Source organism: Trichoplusia ni, chromosome 8 (genome assembly GCF_003590095.1).
Source record: "Trichoplusia ni isolate ovarian cell line Hi5 chromosome 8, tn1, whole genome shotgun sequence".
In the NCBI taxonomy this organism is placed as follows: domain Eukaryota; kingdom Metazoa; phylum Arthropoda; class Insecta; order Lepidoptera; family Noctuidae; genus Trichoplusia; species Trichoplusia ni.
Window position 1 is genome coordinate 2,579,002 of NC_039485.1, and position 14,131 is coordinate 2,593,132.

The 14,131-nt window shown below is 33.9% G+C and overlaps 1 protein-coding gene and 1 pseudogene across 1 annotated transcript in view; both read left to right on the top strand.

Moving 5' to 3' along the window:
* Nucleotides 1-14,131, top strand: part of LOC113496522 (neuropeptide F) — a 42,716-nt gene that overhangs the window by 25,822 nt on the left and 2,763 nt on the right. The window contains exon 3 of the mRNA XM_026875764.1: nucleotides 12,208-12,256. Within this exon, the coding sequence (XP_026731565.1) occupies nucleotides 12,208-12,256 (49 nt within the window). The remainder of the gene's footprint in view (nucleotides 1-12,207; nucleotides 12,257-14,131) is intronic.
* On the top strand, nucleotides 4,124-6,096 carry LOC113496521 (annotated as a pseudogene).

Sequence of the window (14,131 nt, forward strand, 5' to 3'; positions counted from 1 at the left end):
ATTCTCCTAAATCCAAGAACCACACGGGTAACCAGCCCCAAGCAAGTGTCCATTCTCCTAAATCCAAGGACCACACGGGTAACCAGCCCCAAGCAAGTGTCCATTCTCCTAAATCCAAGGGTCTCACGGGTAACCAGCCCCAAGTAAAAGCCCAAAACTGCTTTACTGACAATTTCCTGGAAGAAAATAAAATATATGAAATATCGTATAATCGAAATATATCCTTACCTCATGTCTGCATTCAAACATCCGTTTCTGAGAAGCCACTTATTTTACTCGTAGACACTGGATCTTCGATCTGCCTTCTCCAAAAGACCTCTATTCAATCATACTCCGACCTGAAACTCAATGAAAACATAATTAAATTAAAAGGCATAGATAGTAAAGAAAATGCTGTACTTACCCTTGGTAATTTCGATATGAACCTTATATTCGGCAAAGAATCTATATCTTACCCATTTCACGTAGTAGAACCAATTGATTTCCCCTACGATGGTATCATAGGAAATAATTTACTTACCCATTATCAGTGTTCTATTGATTACAATCGTCATATTCTTAACCTAGGAATAAATAAAATTAAACTAAATTTCACAGACCCAATTTATCAAATACCACCTCGTTCTGAAATCACTGTAGAATGTTCAGTAAGTAACCCTGAATTAAAAGAAGGTCTCATTCTTGACCAACATATAAGTGATACGTTATTTATTGCGAATTGCTTAGCTAAAGTCAAAAGGAACAATCGAATTAACCTAACAGTTCTTAATACTTCTGAAGACCCTGTCTCTCTAAACTCTAATCTGCAACTTACCTTACACCCGATCAACTATGAAACTTGTCAAGTACACAATACTTACCAAACAGTTCTCGACAGAACTAACGAAGTCCTTAACCTTCTCCGCGTTTCACATCTAAATACAGAAGAAAGCGAAGCCCTCTATGACGTGTGCTCGAATTATTCCGATATATTTCACTTACCTAATGATCCACTTAGCTCAACTGACAGTATTCAACATGAAATCCGCACATCTTCTGATCAGCCCATTAACGTTAAATCTTATCGCTTCCCGGAAATACATAAGCAAGAAGTCAACTCCCAAATAAAGAAAATGATAGGTCAGAATATTATTAAACCTTCCTTATCTCCGTGGTCTTCTCCAATATGGATTGTTCCCAAAAAGATCGACGCTTCTGGTGAAAAGAAGTGGCGTATAGTCATTGACTATAGAAAGTTAAATGACATCACAATTGGTGAAATCTATCCTATTCCTAACATTGTTGAAATATTAGATCAATTAGGTAACTCTAAATACTTCTCTACTCTAGACCTTGCTTCCGGATTTCACCAAATAAAAATGTCTCCACAAGACGCTTGTAAAACCGCGTTCAGTGTTCCCCAAGGACATTTCGAATTCACTCGAATGCCCTTTGGTTTAAAAAACGCGCCAGCGACCTTCCAACGTCTAATGAATAATGTCTTAACAGGCCTTCAAGGCGAAAGATGTTTTGTTTATCTAGACGATATTGTCGTTTATTCACATGATTTAAATAGTCATATTCAAAATTTGACAGCAGTTTTTCAAAAACTTCGTAGTTTTAACTTGAAATTGCAACCAGATAAATGTGAATTCTTAAGAAAAGAAGTCGGCTATCTAGGACACATTATAACAGAAAATGGCCTAAAACCTGATCCAAATAAAGTTAAATCTGTTCAAGAATTCCCAGTTCCAAAGTGTCCGAAAGATATAAAATCATTTTTAGGTCTTATATCTTACTACAGACGTTTTATCCCTGAATTTTCAAAATTATCGAAGCCACTCTCCTCTCTTCTTAAGAAAAATGTATCATTTGTTTGGACAAATGAACAACAGTTAGCTTTTGAAACGCTTAAAGATAAGCTGACTAGCGCTCCAGTCCTTATTTATCCCGATTTCACAAAATCCTTTAACCTTACTTGTGATGCAAGTAACTATGCAATCTCTGCTATCCTGTCTCAAGGGCCAGTTGGCAAAGACCATCCCGTAGCCTATGCGTCTAGAACCTTGAACAAATGCGAAATCAACTATAGCACAACTGAAAAGGAATTATTGGCTATAGTATGGGGCTGCAAAACCTTTAGACCGTACCTGTTTGGTCGTAAATTTATGATCATAACTGACCATCGTCCTTTAAAATGGCTTTTCAACCACACTGACCCGAGCAGTAAATTGCAACGTTGGCGTCTCCAACTTCAAGAATTTGAATACGAAATAGTCTACCGAAAAGGTAAGCTAAATTCAGCAGCTGATGCTCTTTCTCGTTATCCTGTCAACCCTGCATATCCTGCAGATCCTGATACTGAGCTTATAGATTTAGGTCCATTAGACATTAGCCCTTTCAATGCAGAAGTAGGTGACTTCAGTCCTTTAAATATTCCAAGTCCTATGAATTTACCAGATCCTCTAATTCCTGAAGAAATCCTGAGTCCCTCTCCAGAAGTTTTAAACAAAAATCCAAACATAGAAAGGGAAAATGAATTACAGCCTTCCGCTAACCAAGTTCCCGGAACGCAGTCTCTGCCTTTAGATTCACCTGATACTTACTCAAAGTTCCTGAAAGTTCCTCGGACTGTAACGTATGACACAGTGATTTCCGAGTTCAACGATAGCCTACTAAAAACCCAGAACAAAGTCTTAGTAATACCTACATCGCTTGATCTAGACGAATCTATTCCTTACGTCCAAGAAATCTTATCAAATTCGCCAGATTCCGAGTCGTTTATGAATTCAGAGAGAACCCTACATTCCTATAAACAATTATTGGTCGCTGATAAAACCTACTATTTCCTATTTATTAAAGTACACCACTTTGACAATTGTACCTATAGTGATATCTTCGAATCCTTAAAGAATCTACGTAATCACCTAATGTCTCTTAACGAGGCTATTCATAAAATTAGTATTACTGACTTCAAAAATCCATTTGATAAACATACATATATTAAAATTTATAATATGCTAGCTCACCTCTTTCACAATACATCAATTCAAATTCAGGTGTATCGCAATAAAATATATTATCCTAGTCCTTCTGAAGTTCAGAAAATTCTCCGTGAGAATCATGATATTCCTGTCGCTGGGCACCTTGGTGCAAATAGAATGTTTAATAAAATTCGAGAGCAGTATTTTTGGAAGAATATGAGGACGGAGATAGAAGATTATGTAAAAAAGTGTAATTCTTGTCAGACCAACAAAGCTCTTAGGAAAATTAACCGTGCACCCATGCAGATAACTAGCACCTCCACTGCCCCCTTTGAAAGAATGTCTCTTGATATAGTTGGTCCTCTTCCTGAATCCGGCACAGCCAAAATTAAATATATTCTAACACTTCAGGACGACCTAACTAAATATTCAATAGCATATCCAATTCGAAGTACTACCGCCGAAGAAACCAGCGACTGCCTGATTCACTTTATTTCTTTGTTTGGCATACCAAAAACTATCCTTACTGATCAAGGCACAAATTTTACAGCAGAGCTATTTAAAGAAACCTGCAAATTTCTAAAGATTAAACAGCTGTGGTCATCTCCATACCATCCACAGACACAAGGCGCTCTGGAAAGAAGCCATTCCACCTTAAAAGAGTACCTTAAATCTTACATATCTGAAAACCAAGACAATTGGCCAAAATATGTATATACTGCTATGCTCGCCTATAATACATCTATACATTCAACAACAAATTTCACTCCCTACGAGTTGATTTTCGGTCATAAACCAATCCTTCCTAATTCCATATATGAACCTAACACGAATGCCTCGTATCCGGACTATATTAAGATGCTTCAACATCGCCTTAAATGCACGCGTGATAAAGCCGTCGAATTTATAAAGAAGTCGAAAGAGTCTTCCAAAGCCTATTACGATGCCCGCACAAGACCTGTAAGTTACCATGCTGGTGACTATGTGTACCTTAAAAATCACCTCCGTATGCGTAAGGCTCTATCTCCGGTCTGGAAAGGCCCTTATAAAATTATTAAGGTTAATGGTAGAAATAGTGTAACGCTATTAATAAATAGACGACACGTGTCCCATCATTTTGATGAAATAAAATTAGCTCATCGCCGTGACACCGTGTCATAATCACTTTAAACTTGTTTTAACTTAACGTAATATTTAAGTTTAGTTGGTCTTAGTTTAACTCTTAATTATTCCTTTACAGTTCTCTGTCTTCCGCAAAAGCAATGTTCATCACAAGTTCCACGAATGCTTCCGGCATATATTTTGACCCCATTGGGTCATTAAAAATGATAGACGGTTTCCTTAGCGTACTAATTCCAATAGATATTTCATTTATTCAACCGCATATTAAGAATCTTAACGGTGTGATAGGCACTTCTAAGTTCCTATGTAAGCAGACTGCTCTGTATACCGATATCGAGTGTCTTAATTTGCACCAGCCGTTATCAATAAGATACAACGACATTATTCGAGATTACGATTCTATTTCTCACTTAATTGAATCAAGGTCTAAACGTTCAGCCTGGTTTGGGGGTATTGGCACCCTATTCAAAAATCTATTTGGTACTATGAACGAAGACGACGCAATAAATTATAGTAACGCTATTCAATTAATAGAGAAAGATCAATCTAAATTATCCGAATTAGTCAAACAAAATATATTAGTAACTACTTCAACACTCTCTTCAATAGAAGACTCAGTAAATAAAATTAGTGTCAACGAGCAGAGATTAAATGATGCTATTGATGACATAGCTTTATTCCAAAAGAACTTGACCTTGTTAGCTGATAAATTAATATTAAAAACTAAATTCAATGGAATGTTAAATTTATTAGAAAGTAGTCTCCTAACTTTATCTTTTAAACTAGAAGACACTGTAAACGCTATTATGTTTAGTAAATTAAATATTTTGTATCCTTCTATTATAAGTCCAAAACAGCTATTTACAGAGCTTGTTAATAATTATAGGTTTTTAGCTGATAATCATCAATTTCCTTTAAGTTTAACTTTAGAAAATATACACACTTTAATGAATGTTTCAGAAATTGCGAGTTATTATAATAATAACAAAGTTGTATTTGCCCTAAAAATACCTTTAGTAAATTCCAGGAGCTATGATTTATATCATAACATACCTTATCCAGTTTCTGTAACCCATGATACTTATACTATGATCATTCCCTCTACTAAATATCTAGCTATTAACAGAGATAGATCATATTATAGTAAATTAGATAATCTAAGTAGCTGTAAGACAATAAATAACCAGTACTATATATGTGACAACCTAGATACTTACTCGTGTGCCAGGACTCCGATCTGCGAATCGGATATAATCTCAAAAGCATTAAAATCTGTGCCTAGTAATTGTTAAGACCCAATTCATTCAAGGCCAACTAGATATTTGGCAAACATTGTCTAACAATACATGGTTATATGTTATTACAAACCCTTCCAAATTGTCCATAGACTGTAAAGCTTCCAATACTGAAGTTATCATATCAGGCTCAGGCATGATAAACTTACCTCCGTATTGTATAGCCTTTTATAAAGACCCAAGGTTAATACCCAAATATTACAAAACAATTAAAGTCCAAACAATTAAAATTAACTTTAATCTAGTAAATGACTCTTGTTGTAATTCGGAAACATTATCGAAACTTAAGCCTCAAATTCCCGTTTTAAATCTTACTAATATTAACCTTGATTCTATAACGTCACGACGAAATTTGGAAACCAGCCGCATTGTCAATAACCTTGACAAATTAATTGAAAAGCCACATATTGTTTTATATGGTGAATATTATTCCTATGTAACAATAATTATATCTGTTATTATTGTAATATATATTTTTGTACTATTTTGTAAGTTTATAAAATCGGGCACTTGTCATCGTCTCTTAAATAGACAAGCTTTCAAATGTAATACGGAAAAAGCTGAAGAGCTTACAGAAGTTGCTGCTAGTTCTTCCGACATTTCCGCACCTAAAATCCGTAAATCCCTTGCATAAACTTAACCTTTTAAGGATAAGTTTAGTCAAAACCCTGGGGGCTGTTATATATATGTAATGTATATGATAGTGCCCAATGGCTCTTTCTATATCCCTTGTCAGCACTTTTGATAGTTCATAATAATAAGACGCTCTCTTTGCGACAGTTCGATTCCATCATCCGCGCGTGACACTTGCCCTATTTACCGAGTCCTAAAGTAATTAAAGTGTCCTTCAATATTCATCTAAGTTTTATTTCTTTGTTTTTTTTAAAACCGAAATTCGGGAATCCTCATAACAGAGCCACAAGAGATCCAGTATCGAATTCCCCAAATATTTTATGAATTCAATTTACTTATAATAAACAATTGACAATCATTTAAATTGTTTGCTTCAGACAGAAATATTTACTCTGAATGTTATCGAATCGAACGCTTTCAACTTTGTTTGGTTTATTGATATCGTTCGTTACGAAAATAAATGTTATTTAACAACAATTTGGACGCGAAAAAATATTTATTTCAATCGGAAAAAAGTTATCGAACTTTTACAAAAACTAAATATTTTTTTTCTTAAACACTGTTGTCAGGTACACGGCTAGTTTATCATACGAACATCTGAACTGTTTTTTTTTTAATATTTTATTATTATGCATCTAACTTGAATGTTTCGTAAGCCCCAAGACACAAGGAGTCAATTTCTTACTTTAGAAATAGTTTTAAAAGAAAACCAAAACAAATTAGTTTTTCAAAAGACACATTTTTTAAATTTTGTGTTTAGAAACTCGGTGATCACAAGTCTGTCAGGACATAAACATACCTATGTATACCAAACAGTACTTTTTTAATAGCCCGTGATGACGTAACCACTTCTCGCCTTCCTTGTAACTTGTACACTACGTCACAGAGTGTAAAAATAAGTATAATTGCGTTTCCCACAAAGACCACCACACAGAACTTGCAGCGTTGGGTCAAATTGAATCATGCGTCCGCAAACCGACTTCTTAATATCATAGCGAGGTCCATATTTTATTCATGAGTTTTCTTTATCCTTTACTATAACAGCGGTCGTAACTGTAACCTCAGTTTACGTACACAGTAAGACATACATTTAGTATATTAAAGTACCTCATACTTGAAAGGATGAAGATGGATTTTTAATTTAGATTAGTTTTAACAAAAGACTTTCTAATATTGTTGAAAGTTACGATTATATAGGTAGTATTTATTAAGCAAGTACTAATGAACACCTCTTTGATACTGAACGAGAGTCGATCGTATCTTGGCCGTGTTGAGTAGTGTTGTTAGCGATTGTTATATCGATATCGATATTGGCAGGATCGACCGCCGCGACGTTGCGGATGAAGACCGCGTCGATCCAGACTTGTTAAATCGCGCTGTGCGGCTCCTCGTGCTGCAGAAATTAGACAACATTTACTCCTACCACACCCGTCCAAGGTACGATAATCGATGTTACCCTCCATCGATATTCAGCGCACGTTCGTGTTTGATGTAATTCCTGCATGCATTACACATATCCTCCTTGATTGTTAGTTTGTTAGTGCGGAAACGAAATTCCTTTTTTCGGATATAAAATAGAGATATATCGGAAATAATTGTTACCATGAATATTGATGGCGTGTCCCCAAATAAGTCTTATAGCGGTCGGCATGTAATTGATCGGCAAACGATTGTGTGGGTAGAGAAAAACAATAGAGTAATTTCGGATTACGGGAATATCAGATTCCTAATACGACTGCCAATAATCAATTCAAAACCTTTATTGAAACTACTAATACATTTATTTGTACTTCTTTGATTGATTTCATCGATAAATTTAGTATCTCGTGGTTTGTATTTGACTTTCAGTTTGGGTTTAGATTACTGTTTGAATAAGATAAAAAAGTTAATTTATAGCGGTCAGGGAAATCCAGTTGAGAAGTAAAAAAAAGTTTTTATCGATACTTCTAAATAATTTTGAACATCACTAAAATTTTAAAATACCTATAACAAGTTATCCACACCATAAATCGTTACTATCTAATGTTAAATGAACCCAAAAACACACATTTTTTTAGTTCATGCCTGGTGTTTTGTTTCAATAGCCATATATTTTGGAATAAATATAAAGCAGACGGTTTAAAAAAAATACGATTTTTACGGGAAACAAAAATACGCGAGAGACCTATTTTACTCTACTTGCAAAATACCTAAACAGAACTCTATAATTGTACAAAAAGCGTTCATAAAAACATAGGTCACATGAGTCATATCACCTTGAAATGTAGAAGCCTACCTACTGAGACCCGAAAACATAGCTACCAACGTAATAATAACACACTCGTATTTTCTTATTTCGAGAGTATTTTTGTGCAGCAAATGTAAAAATAAAAATCCTTTCCTTGTCTACCAACATTGTAGAGATTTACGAGTAAGTAATGTCTGTACGTTTTTATACCATGTTAAAAGCAAGGTGAAGTAAAAAATTTGAGATTTGTCTTTTAAAAATATGAATTTTAAACCGCTTCAATCTAGACGAGTGTTTCTTCCCGGTACTTTTTTTAGAGATATAATATTTTGAGTCATGCAATTTTGAATTTTGCATCTTTGTGATATTTTTGTTCTAAATGTATGTTTAAAATTTTCACCTTTTAACAACGATACATTAAAAAATATTAATTAAAATCCCAATAATTTTCTACAGCAGTGGAAGATAGACGCCACTGAATTTCAGTAATTCCCACTCATAAACTGAGTAATATCCACATTTTGAATTTAATGAACAGAAGTACCGAAAATGTGAACCCTATCACTAAAAAGGCTTATTAACTATGAACGAACAAATGAAGAAGGATCCAAAACTGTTTTAATACCTATCATGTGGTCAAAATTCAAAGTCCACTCTGGACACACAAAGGAATCAGCTAGCATGCGTTACAGAGAAACAAAAGGCATTCTAATTGCGTTTCATACGTATACCAACCACTTTTAGCCGGATCAAACCGGTTCGAACCGGCTAAAACCAAATTTTAGGAGTCAATACTCCGGAAAATTTGTTTCAATTTCCAAATGTTCATTAAGTAAGTTTGAAAGCAAGTTCGAGCCAAACATTTACAGTTACATTTCAAATTTGTTGGAGTTTATGAAATAGGTGTAGTAAATAACAATGATTAGGTACAATTGAATTGAAAAGTTGAACAAAGTGAAGGGTGAGCTATTTTTAAAGTTAAGTATTGTATTGGGGTCAACAGTGATTACTCGTATTTGTTTAAGTATTATGTATTTAGGTACTCATATAAATAAATTCATTGTTCGAATGTTAAATAATATCTCAATCGTATTAAATATTTTGAAGTTCCAAGAATATGGATGCAAATGTGATAAACTTTACACAATATAACGTAATGTGGGATATATTCTCATCTTTCAGTATTTACTATAGAGCCAGTATTTACTATGAAACAAATCACAAAAATATTTAACGATTGACTGTCTTGGAACGATCACTGAAATTTAACGAAAATAGTATGAAGGAGTTTTTTAAATAAATGTTGCACCTAGTTTCTCTGTAAGCGAGAGAAAAGCAATAAATAGCTAGCTATAGTAAAGAATAGAAATTAACAACTAAGTACGGCTTCTAGCCAGGCCAAACGGATAAAAAAATATAAATGAACCCGTCCGAAACTTAGGTGTTGTATTAATTAAAATAAAGAGATGTCCAAAAAGTCTGAAAGCACAAAAACCTGCTCTGGTAGCAACTAGGACCTCAATAGGCTTACAATAAGACTTAATTACTGAAATTGTAAAGTATCGGTATACCAAAATGGCTTTAAAGCTGACTATTACTCTGTTTTAGACAGGTAATATGGCCGCGTATTTTCAAAGCATTTGCCAATAAAATACGTCAGCTCACAAACGGGCCTGCATATTCTGACATTTGACATGTAAACTTGCGTACGTATACATAGCGTGGTCCAGCATAATGTGTTTTGGCTCTATAACAAATTCTCTTGCTTTTTAGACAGTTTTTCCGCGACTAAAACATGGAGGGGTCATAGTGTCAGAGTCCTATTTCGTTTATTTTTAGAAATTTAGAAATTAAAAATAAATATGTGTGTTACGTTTTTGAATACTCTACAAAACTGAAAAATATCAAGTTATTGAAAGTTGGGTGGACTGAGACTTTAAATGAGAATGTAAAAATTGTCGTACTATCTGCATTGAACCGAGAAAAATGTTGTTCTCACTTATAAAAACATCACGGAAGTGTCCTACGTCAGAGGCCTACGGGTGGTTTAAAAACTCTGACGTCAGTTTGTATTTCAAACCTAGGTAGGTATATGGTCTAGCAAATTTAAGTCTACCTTTTCGGGGCCTTCGACACTTAAGGTCGATTATACGACATTTTGTAAAACATTATGTATTAATGGGATATACTAATATGTAAACTGTATCTTGTACCTGGGACCTTTTACATAAGTTATGTTGCTCCCGATGGCATAATTGATCTTAAAGCTATTACTAAGGGTTGACAAGTGTAGTTAGTGTGACTGTGACGAAAATATAGACAAATATGTTTTGTAGTACAAACATATGTTACATCACAAGGATAAAAATGCGGATGGATGGTTCAGTGAAAAAAAACTTGAAGAGTTCATATAAATTATTTCACAAAAATAAAATAGCTATGTACTTCAAATGTCAATTATAACTAAACATAATAACGCTTACAAACTTACAATCAACAAAAAAATAACAGTCTGTTAACTACTTTTTTTAAATATAATTTTATGGCTATCCTAATTTAATCTGACTGACTGTACAGCTTTTTTCAGTATCGTAAAAAAGAGAAAAGTGACGCGTGGCGCGTGATGGAAATTTTTATCCAACGCCGATGAAGAAGTGAAATCGGTGTGAATGAATAACAGAACTCTCTTGAATACAGAACTTCTTTTTTTCATTTCAATACAGATGTCATTTCCTATTTGAAAATATGATATTGATAAAGATCAGGTTCTATTTTTACATGGGATTGAATGAGGAAATATAGAAGAACGAGTATACGCATAAATTCGGAGTAAATCATTTCGGTCCATTAGTTAAGTAAACATTTTGAATACAATATCATGATATTTTCTGCGGATTCCCAGTTTCAATAGACATACCTATATCTTTCTAGAATATATTTATTTTTCGAAAATGAGAATGAAAGTAAGGAAAGTTCTTCTAACATTTTTTATCTAGATCGTGAACATTTCAAATCGTTTTTAATTCTCAATTATTTTTTTCTTATTAAACTTAGTTTTTTTTTCCGAAAGTATTGGAACAAGATCGTTATTTAATGTGACGGGATTTCCTCTTTCTACATTCATCATAATATCAACATACGCGCCTTGAAAGCAAGACGTTGGACTATGTATAGCGCTATCTCAGAATTACGATCTCATCAAACCTTATACACAAACACTGTTGTAAGAACCCAGGTTTTATATCCAAGTATTAAGTATTAAGCAAAGACAAAATTATACAGTGGACTTAAATCGCCCTCATATTTTGCAGTAGATTCTACAGTCTATATTTAGCTCATAACGACACTAAAATTAGCACCAATTCATTTAACCCTTTGGGAAAAGTTACGCATCGACAATTCATAACAATATTACCTACTGTTTATTAATGCATGAAATGTTGAATTAGTTGTAATGTACCTAAACAAACTACGGAGATAGTTTTAGAATTATGCTGAACTAGAATTGTTTAGGAGGAATTAATTTGTTTATCTAAACAAAGCTTTGGTTGGTATTTTGATGGATAAAATAATAATGATCATATTATAGTGGCATAACGTCCCGACAGATGGGCAAAGTATTTTTCTTTCCATTTTTCTCCTTTTAGGGGGTAACAGTTTCCCAGTCCTTCATGTAAGAGTGAAAACACGTTCATCGATAGAATAATAATTATTTGTAACAATTATATTTTTATTCACGAGATAACTTCATGGACAGAAATTCGTTTATTTTTAAAAGGCGGCTTGAAACATAGGTCCAACATGCAGACACCTTGTTGAGAACTTTAATTTTAAATGTGATGTGAATGTATGGCATCTACCAGGGTCCAAATTCCTCTATTTACAATAGAAATTTTATTACAATTACACTATTATTATTGTCTTGCTCTACTAGACAACCTCATTTAAAGTTCTGTTTTGTTCACAGGTTTGGTAAGCGTTCTGATGCCTACACGAACTGGGCCAAGGATCTTGAGGTGAGATATTTATTTTTAATAATATCAATTAAAGCTATAAGTTAGAACATTCCAAAAACTTTTTAACCTAAGCCCGTTACGCATGCTCAATCTTTTCTAAACTGCATACAGACACAAAGGCTCAGGACAAGTATTCGTGGATCACAGTAACTATTCTCGAACTTGCGACAGGTTGCCTTCAGTGAGATTGGTGCGGTGACTATAACCACTCGGCTATCCTTGCAGACAATCGAAACATATCATCATTATCGTCTTCAATCATCTTCTTCGCCTGAAAAATCATCTTTTCGCCGTATAACGATATACTTTAAAACACATCATTATCTAATTCCATACAAAAACACTCATTTAAACAAACTACTAGTTTTATTTCCACGGAAATGAAAAATCGGTCCACACGTTCCCAGATTAAAAATCTCGCTCCACAAAGAATGTAATTAAACTTTAATTACTACCTATTTAAATTAGGATTTTGTTTTTCGTTTAATGCATTCTAGAGAATCTGAATGAATATTTGTTCAGAGGAACTAGGATGTTCGTTTGTTTTGCTTTGTCATGAAGAAATCCACTCTAATATTGTACGAAAAGTTTGCCATTTGTGTGTTGGATGTCTCTTCACAGCTCGACTAATCTTGATAAAAATTGGTGTGGCTATAGTTAAGGGTCTACCACTACGTCATTGGTTGCTATGATTGCATGGTTCAGAATTAAAAGCAAAATAATAATTAGTAAGTCAAATGGGACTCTTAATTAATTATTGATAACTAAACTCACAAAAAGCATTGTTAAGTCGGTAACTATTGTATCTTAAACATTTTTATGAAACATAAATAAAATCTTAGAAAACATTAAATTGAAAATGAAATCCCCTCAACTTAAAAGATTTGTACCTTACAAAAGAGCAATAAATTTAAACTGTTTAATCAATTAACTAGTCATAAATTTGTTGGAAAGATTAGTTATTTTTTTAAAAGATTAATACCCCGTTTGACAGCAGAAACTCGGTTAGGTCTCATTAGATTTTTTACATCTTATAGGCAGAGCTGAATTCTACCAAATTAATAATTAAAAGGAAAGTGCTTCTCACTTCCGCTATCTGAATGCACATATACTATTGTTCAAACACTTGCCTAATACTAATAATATGAAAAATAAGCTCTTTGCTCATTGATTGAGTCGCTAAGACCTTAAGTGCTTGGATTTACATTTGATTAAAAAATAATCCCTACTAATATTATAAACGCGAAAGTAACTCTGTCTGTCTATCTGTCTGTCTGTCTGTCTGTCTGTTACGCTTTCACGTCTAAACCACTGAACTGAAACTTTAATGAAATTTGGTACAGAGATAGAGTTGACCTTGAGAAAGAACATAGGATAGTTTTTATCCCGGACTTTTGAAGAGTTCTCTTGGAAACGCGATATAACCGACCTCGACGCGGGCAAAGCCGCGAGCGAAACGCTAGTAGTTTAATAAGGTACAATAAAATAGAACAATATTTACATACCAAATTACGCCCTATATCCCAACCAGCACGCAACACGACCTTTCCCTGAATTCTTTATAATAGTCACCTTCCACCTAATCTTATAAAGGCCACTTCATATAAATTGGAACTCGGACACAAACTGCTTAAACCTCACTTGACATTAGATAATATATGGCAAAGTTAGGAGTACTCTTAACCGCTTATTGGGCGTGTAATCCAATTTGTCCTTAACAACAAGTTCAATCAATAGAAGTACGCTTATAGTGATAAAGTCCTTAAAAGTAATTCTATCGGGAAAGCCGAACTATTTTTGAAGTCTAAGTGTGGGATGTGTCGTCATAACATTTGATTACATTATTTATTAACTCTCCTTTTAGTTTATTTGGAA